The sequence below is a fragment of the Primulina eburnea genome, chromosome 2 (assembly GCF_022965805.1).
Source record: "Primulina eburnea isolate SZY01 chromosome 2, ASM2296580v1, whole genome shotgun sequence".
NCBI classification, from domain to species: domain Eukaryota; kingdom Viridiplantae; phylum Streptophyta; class Magnoliopsida; order Lamiales; family Gesneriaceae; genus Primulina; species Primulina eburnea.
Window position 1 is genome coordinate 8,245,712 of NC_133102.1, and position 19,459 is coordinate 8,265,170.

At 34.8% G+C, this 19,459-nt stretch overlaps 1 protein-coding gene across 2 annotated transcripts; it reads right to left on the reverse strand.

The window, feature by feature from the left end:
- Positions 1–10,294: 10,294 nt before the first annotated feature.
- LOC140822905 (uncharacterized) lies at positions 10,295–19,311 on the reverse strand. 2 transcript variants are annotated; one of them, XM_073183863.1, is made up of 12 exons: positions 18,848–18,962; positions 18,466–18,512; positions 18,001–18,377; positions 17,463–17,662; positions 16,430–16,600; positions 15,692–16,006; positions 12,719–12,877; positions 12,420–12,569; positions 12,107–12,307; positions 11,967–12,005; positions 11,618–11,893; positions 10,295–11,537 (listed from the first exon to the last, which is right to left on the reverse strand). In XM_073183863.1, the coding sequence occupies exons 3-12, from the start codon at positions 18,298–18,300 to the stop codon at positions 10,742–10,744; spliced, it is 2,607 nt and encodes an 868-aa protein (XP_073039964.1). In that variant the 5' UTR covers positions 18,301–18,377; positions 18,466–18,512; positions 18,848–18,962; the 3' UTR covers positions 10,295–10,741. The 2 variants fall into 2 exon arrangements, with proteins under 2 accessions (XP_073039964.1, XP_073039962.1); XM_073183861.1 differs by having other exon boundaries at positions 18,001–18,512; positions 18,848–19,311.
- Between the last annotated feature and the right edge of the window lie 148 nt (positions 19,312–19,459).

The window sequence follows — 19,459 nt, forward strand, 5'->3', positions numbered from 1 at the left end:
TTTTTCAGTAGTTGGTTGAGAATTTCATGTGTTTTGCTAGGTTCTTAATTAACATTTCAATAAAGTTAACAACACTTAACTTTGAAGTTGTTTATTTTCTTTTAGTTCACTTAAAAAATTATGCACATTTTTCACTATGTGTTCTCGCAGAATTATTCCTAATTCTTTTATTTCTACTTTAAAGAATTCAATCTTCCTTGTAGTAATGAATGTTTTATTTTCAGATAGGACTAGTTCTTATTTTTTTACAAACATTAGATAAAAACTCTAAATGTTTAATATTTTTATCCTTATTAGAAGATATTAAAATATCACCAATATAGACAAACATAAATTTAAGCTAATCTTTGAATAGATTATCTATTTTTTTGAAATACCCGGAGAGCATTAAACAATCATATTGGCATTATTTCCAAAATATAATGACCTTATGATGTAGAGAAAGATGCGACTTTTTTGTTTTTTTCCTTCATCTTAATCTGATAAAATCCAGAGTTACAATCAAATTTAGATAACATTATTGTGTTTTATATACAACTAATTAAATGAATTATATTGAATATAAAATACCAATCAAACTCCAGAATCTTATTATTTTTTCTAATTAAGAACTACTTTGGGTTTACATCTTTTTATTTCATAATGATTTATTATCAGAAAATATGAACTATTGTATGGTTATATTCCTACTTTGATTAAACCAATATCCAAATGTTCTTTGATAATAATCTACATATCATTTCGATCAACTACATTCATCGGGATAAGCTTACATATACGAACTCATATTCCTTGTCTTCTTTGATTTTAAAGTTGGCTTGAAGTTGGTTTCTTTCCACCATGTCAAGGTATTTTCATTGTAGTTTTTTTTATTTCTTGACATCTTATAGGGATATCTCTCGTTTCTAACTCTACATCTTTCTAATGTAAAGATATCTTGGGGAATTTTACTTCTTTCGATTTGAGGTTCTGTTTGCTTTTTTTGGAGCATTGTTTCTCCAAATATTTTGGAATCCTTCATTTTCGTGTGTACTCCTTTATCTTCATGCTTGCTGCGAAATTAGATTAGAAATTTCTTGTAAAATGTCTCTATTAGTCTCTAGATTATGACTTTGTGGTCACATGATATTGTGAATACTAATCATCTAGTCTCGTTTTCTTTTGTATAGGATTTAAACATTTGCAATAAATTATTTCATAGCAAAATGTCTGCTTATGTATGATGAAAATAAATGGGTGGTGTTTTCACCTTGTAGCAAGGTGTTTGTCCAGCACCTCCGATTCATATTCCGTCATCTTAATCTCTTTATAAATGATTAAGATTCGCGTGAAGAATCTCGTCCTACAGAAATCTCGTCCCACGATCTTATGTAATTACTCTTCCAATTTTTTTGGAAAAACTCGTATTTTTGTTGTACTACTCATGTATGATGAAAATAAATGGGGTGATGTTTTCATCATGTACCAAGATGTTTGTCAAGCCCTTCTGATTCATATTTTCGTCATCTTAATCTCTTTACAAATGTCACCCCATGAATCAATATAAGCGGCAAAATATTATGCTTTGTATTGTTCAGGTAATATTTTTACTGATTTATATATCAAGATTGGACTTGTAGTCATTGAATTTTCCACATTTGATCTTCTTCCATAAATTCAATTTCGTTTCAAGTTGTTTCTAAGGTTTATGTTTTTCGAGAAAATCTAATCCAATAATCAAATTATCCGGTTCTTTTCCTTAAATTAATTTGATATGAATTTCCAACTCACTAATGTTTATTATTCATTGATAAGTTCTTATCATAAGTTATTCCAAAGAGCATATGGTAGTACAAAGAAATTGATTCCTCTGTATTGTAATATCGAATATTATTTCGACTACCATCCATCTTACCAAATATCTAATTGTTTTCATTGTTGAAAAGCTTTTTGTTACAGGTTGGCTTTCCTGGATAGGTATTTTTTTCACATGTGACTTGTGATTCTATCTCCACGAAAAGATAGTCTCTTTGATTTTAGTCCAAGACTTTGTTTTTTTGTGTGATTGGTTTGTCTTGGAATCTAGATATCTGTTTCCTGTATTAAGAGAAAATCGATCCTTTTTGTATAAATTTCCCGAGCAAATTTTCCTAATATACCTAGAATTTCTATAAACTCATTTATAAAAAAATAGTTATTAATGTTATGTATTAGATAGAGCGTATGAAATTTGATATGTAATAGAATATGGTTTATCACATTTTTTCATCAGATTTTTTTTTATTGAAGTTTTGATGTAACATCAATGTTCGTCTGAAATCTCAATCTGCCAAGTACTAAGCAATCTTGGATAAATTACCCTACAATTTTCCTTACATAGAGATTTTCTGAAATGGTTCCCATTATCGAGTTTTGAAAATTATCAATCGTTTATCATATACATCAATATCAATGAGTGAATTTATCATTTATTTAAAAGTAGTTTTTATCATTATCTGGACTGCTCTAATATGAATCCAAGACATAATGTTTGCTACTTCGGGTTTGAGTTTCTCTAATTTTTATTTTATTTCATAACAAGGAATTAATTATATGTCCATTTGATTTCTCGTAAGTTCCATGCGGATCGTCATTTTTCTTCCAAAAATTTTATAGATTATATTATGCTTTATGTTTCTTAGGCCAAGAATTCGTAAGAATTTTTTTACATCTCTTGCATATAATCTTTGATATATCTGTAGGCTAATATTTTCTTTCATTATCTTTTGGACTATGTTATGAGATATAGCTGTTCAGCTAAAAAATTCAAACAAATCTTCACGTATTTCGCATTGAAACACTTTGACTCGATTCAAACTTTGATTCGGTCTCTCCCTCAAATCCTTTTTGACTCAAGACTTTTTCGTATATACTCTCATATAAGAGAATATCACAAAATGATATACATGAATTAAATCTTGATAATAAAATATTTCTTCAATATCTTGAGTTGAATTGAAGTGCCTTATTCCATGTCTATTATTTTCTGAACAGTTGGTTGAAATATGAAATCTTGCTCCTCGTGTCAAGTAGTTACAATTTTTAAAACTTTCATTGGTTCTAGTGTGAGCTCTTCCGAATGTTTTCTTTGTTGGTTTCTATATCGTGCTTCGAGATGAGTTTGACTGGCCTTCTGCCTAGACCACATTGTTCTTGATTTCCAAGAACTACTTCTATTTTTCCACTTCTAGCGTAAGTATGAGATTCAAAGCTCTTTTTTCTTTTTTTTTTCTTTTATGGTTTACTTCCAATAATTTTTTGAAGATTATTTTCTTTACCATATAAAAGGAGTACATTTATTAACACACTTTAATCGTTTATAATTCTTTTTAATTTTTGTCATATGACATCATTTGCCAACTTCCTTTAAGAAAAGAGACTCATCTAATCAGAGTATCTGGATTGCAATGGATATATTTCTTTATTAAAATTTCTCTCAAGAGACTTAACATTTTAGAAAAGAAAAGTTGCATTGTTGTATTTTCTTCGACTCTTGAATCTAATCTATATTTAGTTAATAATATAATATATTCATCCACTAAATAGATGTAATAAAATTTAAGATTATACAAAGCTTGAGTATATTTCTTTTCCGTCTCTCTGTGTATTGACTGTTAAAATAGTCTACTCATATAAATTGTACTTTAAATATGGAAAACATTCTTCCGGGTATCGCATTAAGAGATTTTCTGGCAATTACTGATCCATTGGTTTCTGTAAAAGTCATGTCTTATGCGATTTTGACTGATCTCATCAGACTCATTTTTAAAAGTTTAATAAATCATTTGTTGATGTCAAGTGTTTCTGTAATGCCCGAGATTTAACTACTGTAATCAGACGTTGATTAATTGTCAGAATTGTGATTAGCAAATATCACAGGGGCTAAATAAAACGTGAATCAGGAAGCCGGGCGTTGGTGCATAACAAGTCAAGATTTCGGACAGAACCTATGGCGCCCGAGCGGTAGAAAAGCACCGCTCGAGCGCCAATGAATCATAAATGGAGAATTTGGACAGAATGCCTGGCGCCCGAGCGGCAGAAAGTTACCGCTCGAGCGCCAGCGTGTAGACCGCCGAAGCATGGACAGAAGGTTCCGCGCTCGAGCGGTAAAGATTGACTGCTCGAGCGCGAGTCATGCAAAACTATATATATATATATATATATATGTATATATATATATATATATATATATATATATATATATATATATGTATATATATATATATATATATATATATATATGTATGTATGCTTCGAGATTTCTTCAGAAACGAGGATAAAGGATTGAGGAAAAGGTTTCTGAATAAGAGTGAAATATCCTTACGCCTTTTGTGAGAAATCCGTCCGTCTGATTTTGAATCCGACTTCAGTACTGTGTTCCTATCAACACAGGCTACAACTGGACGTAAGTTTTATTACGTTTAGACATGTTTTGACATTTTGCTATGGTCAGAATTGAATAGGATTCATATATGATGTTCTTGTCATGTTAAACATCATAGAATCGAAGTCAGATTGAGAAACAGACTGTTTATACAATTGTTACGATTTTTGAAAGATATTAACTGAGATTCTATACCAGAATTGTGTTAGTATTCAGATTATGAGTTGTATTGACACAGATTATGAATTCCAGTATTATATTTGTGATGTTCAGAACTGACGGGGTTATTCAGGTTGTATTGTTATGCCGTCAAAACATCAGTTGATTTAAATTGATCAGATTCAGTTATGATTTAGATTTCATCGTGATATTCGTTGATATGAATCAGATGGTATCTTGTTCAGATATTGATCAGAGTAGATTCAGAGTTGAGTATTGATCAGAACAGACTGTATATTGAGTTATTCACTGATACAGAGTATTCGATATTGTCGTTTCAGATTTGATATGGACAGATTCGAGACATCGTCTTCGTCAGATCAGGAAGACAAAGGTATAATTCATGTGATATTCGGGAAGCATAACTCAAATTAGATTAATTTGAGTTTCCCACTAAAATCACATACTATATTATTGTTTTTATTGTTACCTGGTTATGCTTTGATTATAGAATTGTATTCAATCAGGTCAGATAAATGTGATATTCAGTTATGAATATGATTATGCTTTGTTTACAGATTGTTATCCATTGCATTTAAGATAGGAAAGTCTTGACAGTCATTGTCAGACTTCTAGAAGTTCGGTGTATCTCAACTTAGGAGTAGTCATTACTCCTATTGCCAGCCGTCGATACAGCTCGGACCGAAGTCTAGGAATAAGACGTACAGTCGCCCCGAGTGGTTGGGTAGGTGACAGCCAGTGACGTCTTATTCACCCCGGGATCCCTAGAGTTATAGTTGAGTCGAGTCTAGACATGATTTGATTAGGACTGCATGCTCATATGGATGTGGCTCCTAGATCATGGGACCCATCGTTATTGCTTTCAGTTATGATAGCATGTTTGTATGATTTAGATTGTTTATGTGCATATTTATTGATTTAAATTGCATGCGAGTTTAAATGGATTTCGTAGATTAGGAAATCTATTATTTTGATTCTAATCATGATTTATTTTGACTATATACATGCTTACCATGTTTTATACTGGGATTGACTCTCACCGGAGTTATCCGGCTGTTGTCTTGTTTTGTATGTGTACATGACAACAGGTGGGGCTGGATCAGGGTCAAGATGATGATGAGAGAAGACGAGTGTAGCGTGGTGATTCCGGACTTACAGTAGACTTGGTTTTATTACTGGACTTTAGTAGTTGAACCTGAAATTAGCTTGTTGTACTTTAATACTGAAATGTATTTATACAGACATGTATAGTATTTAGATTCCATTACCTTCCGCAGTGATATCTTAAAACGAAAAATTTTTAGACCCTGTTTTATCTTAATTGATAATTTAAATCCCAAAGATGATTAGCGTCCGGGTCCCCACAGTTTCTGATATGATTCTCATAGCTGATATCCAATAACCTATAAGACCTCTGTTTTTGAAGTCTAGTAAATCAAAGTTAAGCATAATCCCATAAAGATGTATTGGTTCTAAACTATCTTCACATATGGTGTTTGGTGCAAATGAATTTGATTCTTTCTTGACCTTATTCCTGTTGGGTGTGATTCTCCACTAGTCTAGAAAATCTGTTTGGGTTCTTCCCATGTTTGTTATAGGATCTCACACTTTCTCTATGTGGTTCTTGTAAGGGTATTCTATTAATAATAGGATTTTTACCCTCAGTTGTGTTCATCTTTAGATTTACGACCTTGAAGTTCACAAAAGACTCTGCAAGATCTTGAAGACCATCTAGATCAATTCTTTCTATTGTTGTCATCAGTTAAATGTTTTTCTACTACTTTGGTCATCTATCTTTGATGTAATAAGAATTCTGTAACGTACCGTACTTTTGCTACTTAAAATTTGCGGAAAAATTTAAAATTTTCTTAAACATAAAATGACATTTGAAAGTTTGTCATAAAAATATCTCAACCAAGTCCCCCATAAGACATGGCTGTTCAAAATAACTACAATAAAATTTGCTCACGAAAGGTTTGCTCAAAGTGTTTCCCTCAAAACATGAAATCAGAGTGAAATAACATTTTGCATAAAACATAAACATGGCGGTCCTCAGGTTTAGCCTCCCGCTCAGTCCAAGCCTGCCCCTTGGTCGACACCTCCTGTCTCCTCATCAACATACTCACCTGCATCGATCAAGTCTAGCGAGTCTAAAGACTCAACACGTATAAACTGGGAAATAGCGAGTACTACATAATAAAACCGCATGCAACTTTAAAATAGAACATACATACTTGAACTTGAACTTGCATACTAAAACTTGAACATACGTACATAACATAGACGTGCCATAACGTGAAAACTTGTCATAAACATACTACATACTCGGACATACGTAACTTCAACATTTTGCGTAGAGGTATGTTTCAAAGCAAGTGACCCATAACATAATAAATGCCTGATGAGACAAACCACAGTACTGGGCTGACAGGGACGTATCCACTGCCACATACATGAGATCCCCGTTCATAATTTAACGGGCTGGTTGGTCCCCGTTCATAATTTAACGCTTTCCAACCACGATCTAACACGTTCATAATTTAACGGGCGGATTGGTCCCCGTTCATAATTTAACGCTTTCCAATCCTAAATATAATTTGGTCACAAGACATTTAGCATACCTCAAAAACTTAAAAATATTTTCTTGCACGTCATACATACTTACTTGACGTTGAGGGATTCATTGGACTTCGATCGGGGTCGTTGCTGCACATACTAATATGAATTCACATACGTAACTTACATAACTCAGACGTAAATATCATACTTACTCCCAAGCTCAATCATTTCTTAGGACATTCCATAATTTCCCATGACACGACCTTGGTAACCCTCGCACTAAACCATGACATCGAACCTCAAAGCATGCTAAAATATTTTCCCAAAATATGCAAGACACGGACCCCGTGCCCAGGTCCGGCTCCGGGTCTGTGTAGGTACTGTAAAATGTGGGTGCAGAAAAGGGAGTCATAGACCCCGTGCTCAGGTCCGTGTAGGGGTCCGTGTAGACTCTGTAAAAAGTGTCGGGCAGAAAAGGAGGGGCACGGACCCCGTGTCAGGGTCCGTGTACTCTCGGGTTTTTGGCATTACGGAGGAAACAAAGGCACGGACCCCGTGTCAGGGTCCGTCTGTGGGTCCGTGTACCCTCGGGACAAGAAAACTTCGGGAATTCTAAACGTGTTTTGCTTAACAGTCTAGACTCGATTGCACGGACCACGAATCGACACCCCAAGACTCATCCTAGCTTGCCATAACATCAAAACATATTTGTAAAAATTCCCAAAGCGACGATGTTCACCTACGACACATACCGTTCAAAACGTGGCAATCGACATCAAAGCGTGACCTACGATTTTTAATTAAATCGAGCGCCTATGGACATGAAACGAAACCTCAAAATACTCCCAACATCGTACTAAGTATACCTAACTGCAGCAACGATCGCCCGACAATCCCCAATGAAGCCTGCAACAATAAATCTCAAGGACACATCAAAACATAATTTCTGAAAAACGCAGTTTGAGCAGTCCCACGAAAAACGCCATAACTCGCTCAATATTTTTCCAAATAACTCGAATTTTATATCAAATCGAAGGTATCGAAAAGTTCTAAAATTTTGTACTTGAAAGTTTTCTCAAAATCCCGACCGAAAATTCGCAGTTTTAATAAGAACAGTAAAAACGTGATTTAGATCTAAAAATTTTTCCTTCAAAATCGATCCCAACAATTAACCGCTCAAACTATGAACATCATACATGAGTTTTACGCACAAAACAATGCACACATAATTTGACTTGATCGACGCATCAAAATAGAGATTATACATGATTTTTGATGATAAATTTTACTGAAACGACGATATCGAAGCGGAGACGGCGCAAGGCTTGATCCGGGACGACGGTGGCTCAATTTTCTTTGAAAGAAACCAACGAAAATTTGCTGGAATTACAGAGAGAGGGGCGGCTGCTCTATGGACTAAGAACCCTAATATTACTCTTCTCAAAAATATAAAAGCTGAATTGAAAACTTGTGTGTGAGTGTTAGCCGCTATTTAGTGTGTGTAAAAGTGTGTGCGCGTGAGTTTGTATAGATAAAATAGTTTAATTACATAATTAAGCACCTAATTAGAGGATGATCATGCATGGGTAAATAATTAGTATTAAAAGAATACTAATCAAATGCTAACTTCACTAAAAATTCCTTAATTAAAATAAAACACATAAAATGCTAATTTTAAAAGTTTTAAACTCTAAAATTCCCAAACAAATAATTTAGGCTTTAAAATGCTAAAACTTAATAAATCATTTAAAATGCTTCATCCTCAACCTTAAAATAAAATTACCACATTTTAAATTTGCCAAAATCGTCACCGGTCTCTTTTCATCAATCCCGCCTCGAATAATCGCCTGAAACATAAACTCGAAAAACATTTTAACGTGCATCACTTATAAATCATTTAAAATAATGCATTCAAATAAACCATGCATGGCTTAAAACTCATTTTAAAATTAATTAAATGATTTACTAATTAAATAAATGCATGGGTTATACGTGTACCGAATTTGGGCACTACAAATTCAGTCCCAAAAGATGGTGGAAACCTTTCTTCTGAGATCATTTTACTAGAATTTGGTTTTTGTTCTAAACTCTAGATTCTTGCTTGAATATCTTTTAACATTTCAAAAATTTATTCTTGTTTCTCAAGGATTTCGTCAATTTTATACGATACATAGTATATCTGATTTCCATAGTTTTATACCGTCTTTTGGATTTCTAAAAGATTACCAAAGAGTTTAGAGGAATGCGAGACTATTTCTAAGAACCTATTACTTTGAATCATACATTTACCTTAGGATTCCGTTACGTTCCTTTTTCTCCTTACGACTAACATTGGTTAGATCTTATTGTCTCAAATATTCCAAAATATTGAAACAAGTCATGTAAATAATTAGTTTCTAACTTATGTTCGGATCTATAATTTGTGAAAAATATTGTCCTCAATATTTAATTATACAGTAATAATAATATTGTATGCTTGAATTATTTTATCCCGGTTCCAGCACTATTTCTGACACAATTATAAAATCAATGATGTTTTTGATTAAATTTGTCAAGGTTAGAGAGTGCAAACTAAATTTTTATTCTCAATGGAGTAGATCCTAAATTGAAACTTGGATTGAATTTTTTCTGTAATTTACATTTTTTTCAAATTAATATCATGAATTTTTATATAATAAAAAAAAACTTTAAAATAAAATGTGATTACCACATAAATGTCACAGTACTGTTTCCCTTCTCCAAGATGGCGACACAAATGGCACTAGCCTCCATTTTGAGAGTGACTATATTGAGTAATACATATAATTTATATAAACTAGTGTACCGACGCACGTGTTGCGTGCTTGTATAATATTTTTTATAATTCATTTGATTTATATTTAAATGAGGATCAAAATATAATTATAAGAAATATTGAAGGACTACAATGTAACTTTGATATATAAATTGAAAAATAAAAAGAATAAAAAAAATGACTTCAGTGAGAATTGAACCTATAACCTAAACCCCAAAAATAATGACTCTATTCACTGAACTATATATAACTTGTATTTAAATTTGAACATTTTATTAATATATATATTTAGTAAAACAGACCAAGACACCAAAATTAGTTACTCTAAATGTCTCACACTTAATATAATAGTATAGAAGTATAGATATTAACACAAGGAGATAAATTTGACAAAACAAAAATTTATGTGTTGTAACAAATGAAAAAACCAAAACTCGAGACCATTTAAATTAAATGTAGCACAATCTATCCGGGCAAAATCATCCATACGAAAACTCTAATCAAAATTTTGTATTTTTTTCTCCTACAAAAAAGAACTTCTTTTGGAATATTTTCGGAGCATTCATTTTTCTATGGTTTTAATTCACTTGGCAAACCATTTATACTTGTTTGGTTTCCTCACCGTGCTGCCTGGCCCAGGCTCCGGCTCCGGCTTTCAAGCATCTGACTGCTACAAACTTCAAAAATTTATGCACACTACTTAAAATCATTAACATCGGTGTAGCGGAGCTGCCCTCCACAAAAATTTTCTTCCCTCTCCCCTCTTTCCATCTCGTATAATTCACTGGAAAGACGATGTTTTTTTTTTAAAACTTGCTGGAAACACCGTGATCTTCATTTCCGATTCCGACCTTTGTGTCCTTAGCCAGACAACCATTGTCATTTCCCACAATACATGGCTTGGAAAAATTTACCAGGGTAGAGTGATTTGACAAAAATCCTGCATTCTGAAGCTCGTCGCACATTTCAGAAGACATGACGTACTCGTCAAATTCTCTCAAAACATTGAGATAATTATTCTCTATCGTAGAATGTAAATTAGGGGTGATTTTTTCCATGGTTGGATATGATATGCCTGATAAATTCACATCTGCAGGCCAAGGAGTTGAAGGAACACTCTCACCACCAATAGCCAGAGCTACACATTCACCACCCGATACTGTTTCTTCATTCTCTGTCCTCCTCTTTTTTCTAGATTTACCTACTTTGGCGGTCCTGATTTGGTCCATAATTTCCATCAGAGACATCGTGTCGGGGAAAGGTGACAGATTATCATCAGCAGCATTGGTTCCTACTTTCCCATCTTCGGTTTTCTCTTGCCTCTTAAAAAGAGTTGGATCCGCAACAGGCATTTCCGCTTCACTTGGAGTCTCCAGCACGTCATCATGCGGTGTGACAGACTTCCTTGGCCGCAATTTCGAAACCCTGCTAATTTTGGAGGCATCGGTACTCACAGTGACCCTCTGGAGATTGGAATCTGTGAGAAGTAACGGGCATTCTTCCACTGGAACAAAATCATCACCCTCATTGGAACCTCGTTCAATCATTCTCGTTCCGTTACATACTGCAGCAGATCTAGGGAAACCATCTATGGACTCACCACTAAATATGCAGATAAAATTATGGTAAGCCAGTAGTGATATAACTGTAATAGCGTACATATCAATAACAATAAAGCATACCCCGATCTCTTCCCTTCCAGTCGAGATGTCCTCTTAGGATTGTTATAATGCAAAGCAGATTCTCTGAGCGCTTCATCATTGGACGTACCATCTGTGCAAGGTGAAGAACAACTCTCTGATAAAGGAATGGCCTTTTGTTTGGTAGAATATGACCTCTTACTCCTTCCCTTCCTTGAGACAGGTCTCCGATGCATATTCTCAAGTTCACTGCCATTTGTTAACCTAAGAACTTCACCCAGCCCAATCTCAGTGGTATTTAAAATGATAGCTGCATTCCTGTCAGAAGAAAATAACATATCACCACATGTTCCACAAAAATGAAACGAGCAAACTAAGAATACTGACTCACCCAGAAGCATCTTTTTCAAGGTGTTCACAAACCTCGCCCCTGCATACGTTCAAAGAAAAAGTGTCATTTTCGACGTGTACGAACTACTGGACTTCTTTGTGGCATGAAAAAATGATACAAAAACTCGTCAACAATTGTACCTAGATCTCTTTTTTCTCTGAGAAGCCACAAAATTTTGGGAGCCAGTAAGTAAATTCGTTTCTGGCAGTAGAAAGTCATTAGGTAAAAGGGCAGGTCGTTCGGACTCCCGATCAACAAAATTGGATATTAATGCAGCCTTTTGTATCTTCCTAGCCGTTTGAAGGAGAGGCACTTCATTCGGAAACAATACCTTCCACCTCCTGATAAGTATCAGTAAATAGTATTGAAAACCACAAGAGATGAGATTAGGCGGCAAATAAATGGCACGGCTTAAATGAGGAATCCGTTCAACAAGTCATAAGTAATTCAAACCTGCGACACTGATTGTCAGTACGAGGAGGAACACAAGCAGCAACCTTCGACCAACAATATCCGTATTCTGCAATGGCAGCTTCCAATTTTGAATCTTCTTCTACAGACCATCCAGCCATATTCAAGGAAGGATCTAAGCAATTGACCCATCTGTAAATCGAACATGTCCCATAATTAACTTGAACTCATATAATGCCCATAATTATATCGAATTTCACAAATGGATTTTTTTAATTGAATTGCGCTTCTGCATTTATACAATTGTCAAATTAATCGGTCCATTAAAAAAGAAAATATACCTTTCTCTGCACTGCACCTGTGTCCTGCCAGGAACACACTGGGCTACTTTCTTCCATGTTTTCGGCCCAAAAAGCGTCACAGCAATTTTCATTCGCTTATCTTCCTCTGCTGTCCATTTTCCAACCCTTTTCCTGGCTGGATGAAGCGTCTTCAGCCATCTGCACTCTTGACAAGATATTTACTAAGATATACCATTTCAGCAAAATTCTGTCTCAACCTTGCATCACTCAATCAAACAAAACGAATTAGTTTGAACTTCACAGTTGACCTTGCACAGCAGATGCATTAAAAGCATCAAACATTGTATAATCCCGCTAATACTAACAGCCCTCACTTTATAGGCATTTACAGTAACCGACAAAATTTGCTTTCTAATTTTAACAAGGATGGGGCTGGTTAAGGTCCTTAAGGATTTATTATGTGGCGTTAAAACTAAAGATTCAGTTTCACATGTTCTAACCCCTCAAAAAAAAAAAGCTGTAGACCAGCATATAGGAAGTCAGGCACTTTAAAAAGTGTGTTGATGATTAAATGACTGAATAGGTGTAACCCCCTTGCCACAATAAAGATATAGTATATCTAGCAAGAGGGAAATGTCAAACTCTTCCCCCATGTCACACACATTACTTATTTCCGTACAAGGAAGATATTTGTGAAGGATGCATGGGGCAAGTGACCTTCATCACCTTTCACCTCTCTTATAAAACTTAAACATCAAATTCTTCCAACAAATAAGAAATACTTTACACTTCGAAGGGGAAACAACCTATTATACAAATAAATATGAAGAACCTTGAGAATTTTTGGAAATTTTTGTAGTATTTCAGTCTGAACATATAAAAGCGCAGAATGCTGTTCATGTGACACATCTTACACTTCGGCATGTGGTCTTTGATTTGATTCACAAATGATACGTCCTTGGTCCAAGAAATGTAACAACGCCGATAACACTCACGTTCTTACTGCAGTAACTAAGAGGATAACATGTGACTGCATCTTAAAAGCTTTGAAACTACAGTGGAACAATACAGATATCAATTTTTGGCTTCATTGAGTATCTGGTCATCTTCTGTGACACCTACTTCTAAGCAATGGAAACAAACAGTAGCCAGTCATAAAAATGCACCTAAGCTAATTCTAACTTTTTCTAGAATATGTCACGAGCCATGAGAATCCGTTATGGGAAGCGCATGGATAATTCAAACAAAATATTAATTAAATTCTGGATCGTTATTTTATTTAATTAATGATTTGGTTTTCTTTATTTTAGGATTCTAAGCTATCTTTTCATTTGAATGAAAATATAAGGATGATTCCAAATCAAGGATGATCTAAATGATTTGGAATCATCTAACTCTATAGGATTTTTAGGGGTTTGATTTCCGATTTAATCTTGTACGCTCTATTATTTCTAGGGCAGAATTAATATGAATAAAATTGTTAAAAAAGAATTATTCACAATCTTGTATACGAGATCTGAGGTCCCTCCCAAGCCTCAAACACAAGAGATCGAGATGTTTTCTCCTAACGAGTCTCAAATTCACAACACACAGTCCAGCCCCCTGGCAAGATCCATAATGTTGGACCATAACAACTCGGTATCAGAGCCAGTCGTGATGGGGAATTTCAAGGCATTCGAGCTACAATTCGAAGCCTTTATCAAGAGGACACAACAGCTGCCATGAAACGACAACAACCTCTTTATGATCAGTTAGAGAAGATATCTAAATGTTTGTCAACCATGTGCGCACAAGAATGAGATCAGGGAAGAGACAATAGCAATAAACTAGGCACCATCGACCAACATTCCAAAGGGCAATGAGACAAGAAGGATGGCTTATTCTATGTACCTCAAAATTTGAAGCCAGATTTTCCGCAGTACAACAGCCAATCAGATTTGTTGGGATGGCTTAGTCGGCGTGAAAAATCATTTCAATACCAACGAGCACCGGAGAAAGATAAAGAATGGTTGGCCTCTTTCCACTTCGAGGGTGATGGTGAACAATGGTTCATCAATAAGAACAAGATCGGTTTGAGTTACAGACGAAGGAATTTAAGAACCAATGTCATCTAATCTTAATACTCGAAATGCTCCAACAGCTTGAAGAGATCAAAGTGACTTTTAGGGAAGATGCTGAAATTATGATGATATCTATCCTCATAGTCGAAGAAAATCATGATCTTCAAGAGGGGAGTAATGTCATGAGTCTTACACCTGATAACCAACTGCACCAAGACGGAAATTTCAAATCTATGATTGAGATATTGCTATAGAATTAGGATCTTAATGTTATATTTTATTGAATTCTGTTGGTTGATATCTTCGTTTAATAATTATTTTTTATTTGAATCAAAAAAGAATATCAGAAAAATTATTCACGAACTTGTGTTAAGAGATCTAAGGTTTTGAATCAATAAATAATATCAAAAAAAAATTAATGTTTCTTATTAAAAAAAAAAAAAAAAAATAATATCAAAAAAATTATTCACAAACTTGTGTCAAGAGATCTCGGGTTCTCTTCCTACGAGCTTTAAAATCAAGAGATCGAGAGTTTCTCTCTACCGAGCCTAAAATTCATAATAGACTGCCCCCCGGCGATCCATAACGTTGGACCATAACAACATACCATACAAACCCATATGAAAATAAGTATCTTTCTCTAATTATGTATTGTAAAATCAACATAAAACTCCAGTATGGAGGCGCTGTAATAAAAAAATATGAGTAAAGGATTGAGGTTTCAGTGACCAAAAAGAAATAGCAAGTGTAGTGCCACTCTATAAAATAACAAGTGTAACGTCACTCCATTAAATAGCAAGTGTAGAGTCACTTCAATATTTTAGGGGTATGTGAAGTTAATATTGTCACCTAATCACAGACTGCACTTTTAATTCCAATATCTAATATAACCCCTGGACAATTTAACTGAAGCTTAAAAACCATTAAATCATCTTTGAGTATGATAACTGACCTATTAGAACATTGGGTACCAGTTCGCCCTTCCAACACAGAAGCGATGAGTTGCCAATTACTCTCACCAAAAGTTTCAACAGCATCACGAAGCTGATCATCCTCCTCCTTGATCCACTCTCTTTTGAGTATTGAAGCATTAAGACTCCTTTGGTAACGTGCTAAGCACTGAAAAGGTGTCCTATTTGTTCCCAACAAAATAGAAATATCAATCCAGTTACTTAGTCCTCGTTGTTGGACTATATGCAAAAGATTCTTGTCCTCCATTGCGGTCCATGGATTGTGATTAATTAAGGGGTCTTCATAGTTGAGAAACCTGCAAAAAAAGAGTAAAACATGGAAAACAGAGCACATTAGGTTCCATCTTACATAAATGACCAAATGACAATGCAACTACAACAGTGAATATTGACACTAAGTAGTAAAATCCATCTTTACACTCACATCAAACAAAGACAGACGTGACAAAAGTATCATAAGCATTAAGTGTTTATTTTTGTAATTAGAGAAATTATTACATTATACACCTATATGACTGGAATACGAGGATACCAGCAGATTCACATAATAGTTATTTCACATTTCATTTCAGTCAGTTTGCCCTTTTATCTCGTTTTTCCTTGTAGGCACCATAGAGCATTCAAGCAAAAATATGAACCAACAACTTCAATCAAGTATATGCAGCAAAAAGTTTCACAAAATCTAACTGTTTAAGCAACTATAAGAATCAACATCTTACCTCGCCTGACATTCTGCCCCAGAACGACCAGGAACATACATGGCAGCCAGCTGTTCCCAATTGACCTTTGGTAAGAACAATCTAACTCTCTCAGGGTTGAAGTCAAGATCTTTAATTGATGATATGATGCTGTCGATGTTATTAGCATCTCCAGAAGATCCATCTACACAGCTGCAAACAATAATCAAGGTAACAGAGAAAAGCAAATGTAACTCTATAATCATATAAGTTTGCCATTGCCAACAAGTCTAATTATGGTACAATATCAAACTCAGTAACAACTTTTTTAGTTAGTTTACTACTTTACTTGTCTCTTTGTCTCAGCAAATTCTCCCACATCTCACTGCATCTTCTCCAACAAAATAATCAATGCAACAAAATTATACATTACGTAGTCCATGAAAACTTTCAAACTATTTTTATCTTAGGCAATAGGTTCCTACTAACAGCATCCTCGTAAGCAATTAAGGAATGGACTTGAAATTCAGATTCTTTGCTTTCTTTGAGCATTCATTTTTTGGTTTTTAGAGACATTTCTTGCATGCCTATTTTATCATTACTCAGATGCAAAGGTTATATGAGAGGAAAGTGTAACACATGTGAACAAAGATTCCAAAAAAAATTGGTTTGAAAATAGCAAGAAATAAACTGAGTTTCCAGAAAAAATGGAGCACACACTCTCTTCAGCTAAGATACATAACTTGGTCTCAAAAGATCAACGCCCATATTAAATATCACAGCGAAAGTTTGATGAAAATAAGATCCAAGGACATGTGCATCATATATACTTTTCTTCAGCTCAAATAAGACCATTTTAGATCCAAACTTTTCTTATGTCCGTCCATAAGATTTGATTTCTTACAATGAAACGACAAAAAAAAAGGATTAACTAACCACTGTTAAAGGTATTAGCACCCCAGACCATGCAATCACAGTCTTCTTGAAATTCAAATAAGGTTGAATGTGCATCACATAAGCGTAAAATGCCCACATATTCCCATTATAATCATCATGTACACTCCAAGAAACAAACCTGAACAGTTCAACAGATCGCTGGAGCAACATTCCCTGAAATTGTTGTTTCACACCCTTCCCAAGATTTTCCTTTTCTTCCTTTGACCATTTCTCCCCACTCATTGAATCTGAAAATGTAGTCATTGTCTCCCTATAGCTGGAAACATGAACATTCTCTGGAGGTCCCTTATACAAGGCAGGGATCTTCTTCTCATTGCACTATAGAATTAATTTGCAGTTGAACATTAAATTTGGACAAAACAATAACAAAATCCCAAAAATAAAGATAAACTAACTAAAAATCTGTTTCCAGTAACATATAGATCAAAACATCGGCAAATTAGTAGTAAACATGGACACCGATCATTAACCACCAGTGAGTCGATATAGTGTTCCATTGCCAGCCAAAGAACCCTAGAGGAAAGTAAAATAACATCAAACATAGACCCGCCTCCCTGCCCCACCAAACTCCTAAAAGAGAAAAATAAAACACAGTTTCTGTTTAAACATAGGTGATGTTACAATGATGAGTAAAGCCATGATGAAAGCAGAAAGACCTTTGAGTTCGCCCTTAACTTTGGCACTGATATCAACTGCACACGAGCATCCTTTTTGCGTGACAGAGCTCTGCCGGTCCTCTTTTTGCAAGCGACACGAAAGTCTTTCAGTATTTTGACACGTTCTATTAGCTTTTTAAGTTCTTCCATCCTTGCTTCTATCTGCATCATCTTACATCGTATAAGTTTCTGGCAAGATCTATTCTTCTTGATAGCGTCAATAAATGTCAGAGCAGATTTTGGGAAGTTAGATCTTTTATGTTCAAATCCAGCAGCAGCATCAAATCCAGGCCCACCCATTTCAACTAAGTCAAAAGACTGTATTCCACTATCATCATCACATGCTACTGGCTTCTGGGTAGTAGGCTCACTTGAATCTACACAATTGAGAAACCCTTCTCGAGCATTAGTTCTATCACCAAACAAGCTATTGGAAGATTCCTTTTCTGAATCTATGATACCCACCTGCACAGGTCTATGCAAAACATCCTCTATATTGTCTTTCAAGCCACCTATACCTCATAATACAAATAAAAGTAAGTTACAGGTTCTAAACAAATCAAACAACTAAAAGTAGATCATTTGTTGATTACAGTCCAAAAGGTACATAGTAAAAAAATGTGCAAGATCGCCCGTAATAGATGATTTTTTGTCTGATTCAAATTACAATAAGCTTTCAAACAGAATTTGGATATGATTTAAGAGAATTTACATTTCAAGCAAAGATGTGTGCATCTAATAAATAAATAAAATTTACAATTCAAATCCAGAATATCGATTTCACACAGTCCAAATGCAGTTTGTCTCGCCGCACAAAAAAATAAGAGGAATAAAATGTTGAACTAACCGTCACTGTAGGACGCAAAACGCCTCTGAATAGCACGAAGGGTTTCATAATCCTCATCACAATCATCAGCGTCCGATGAATCAGGTGGTAGTACACACAGAGGCTTTTGCGTCATATCCGTGGTGATCGCGAAGCGTTTCCGAATGCTGCGAACCAATTCTAGGTCATGATCGCCGTCAGATTCAGAATCAGACGAGGAACTTACGCTACCGGCTTCCGCAGAGTTGGAGGCCAGTTGAAGATTGTTGCCCAATGGGTTGGTGCCGGTTATATGACAAGCCCTCCTCAGAGCTTCCATATCCGCGCTGAACCCGTCGTCGGAATCGGATGATTCTTCGTCTGAGGGCTGCATCTCCACAGATTAGGGATGGAGAAATCAGGAACTGAATGCCAATTAAGGGTTAGGGTTTTTTAGGGAAAACAACCTTCAAAGTTCAAGAAGTGGCCATGGAATTGAAAAATAATTGAAATTAGGTTTATTATGTATGGCATTTAACTCCAAGATGTGATGTTTTTGTAATTGTGATAAATATCAAGGAGATCAACATAATTAATTTTATTTTTATTGGACTAAAATATACATAAATTCGCAATATAAAAGTATTTTTATTG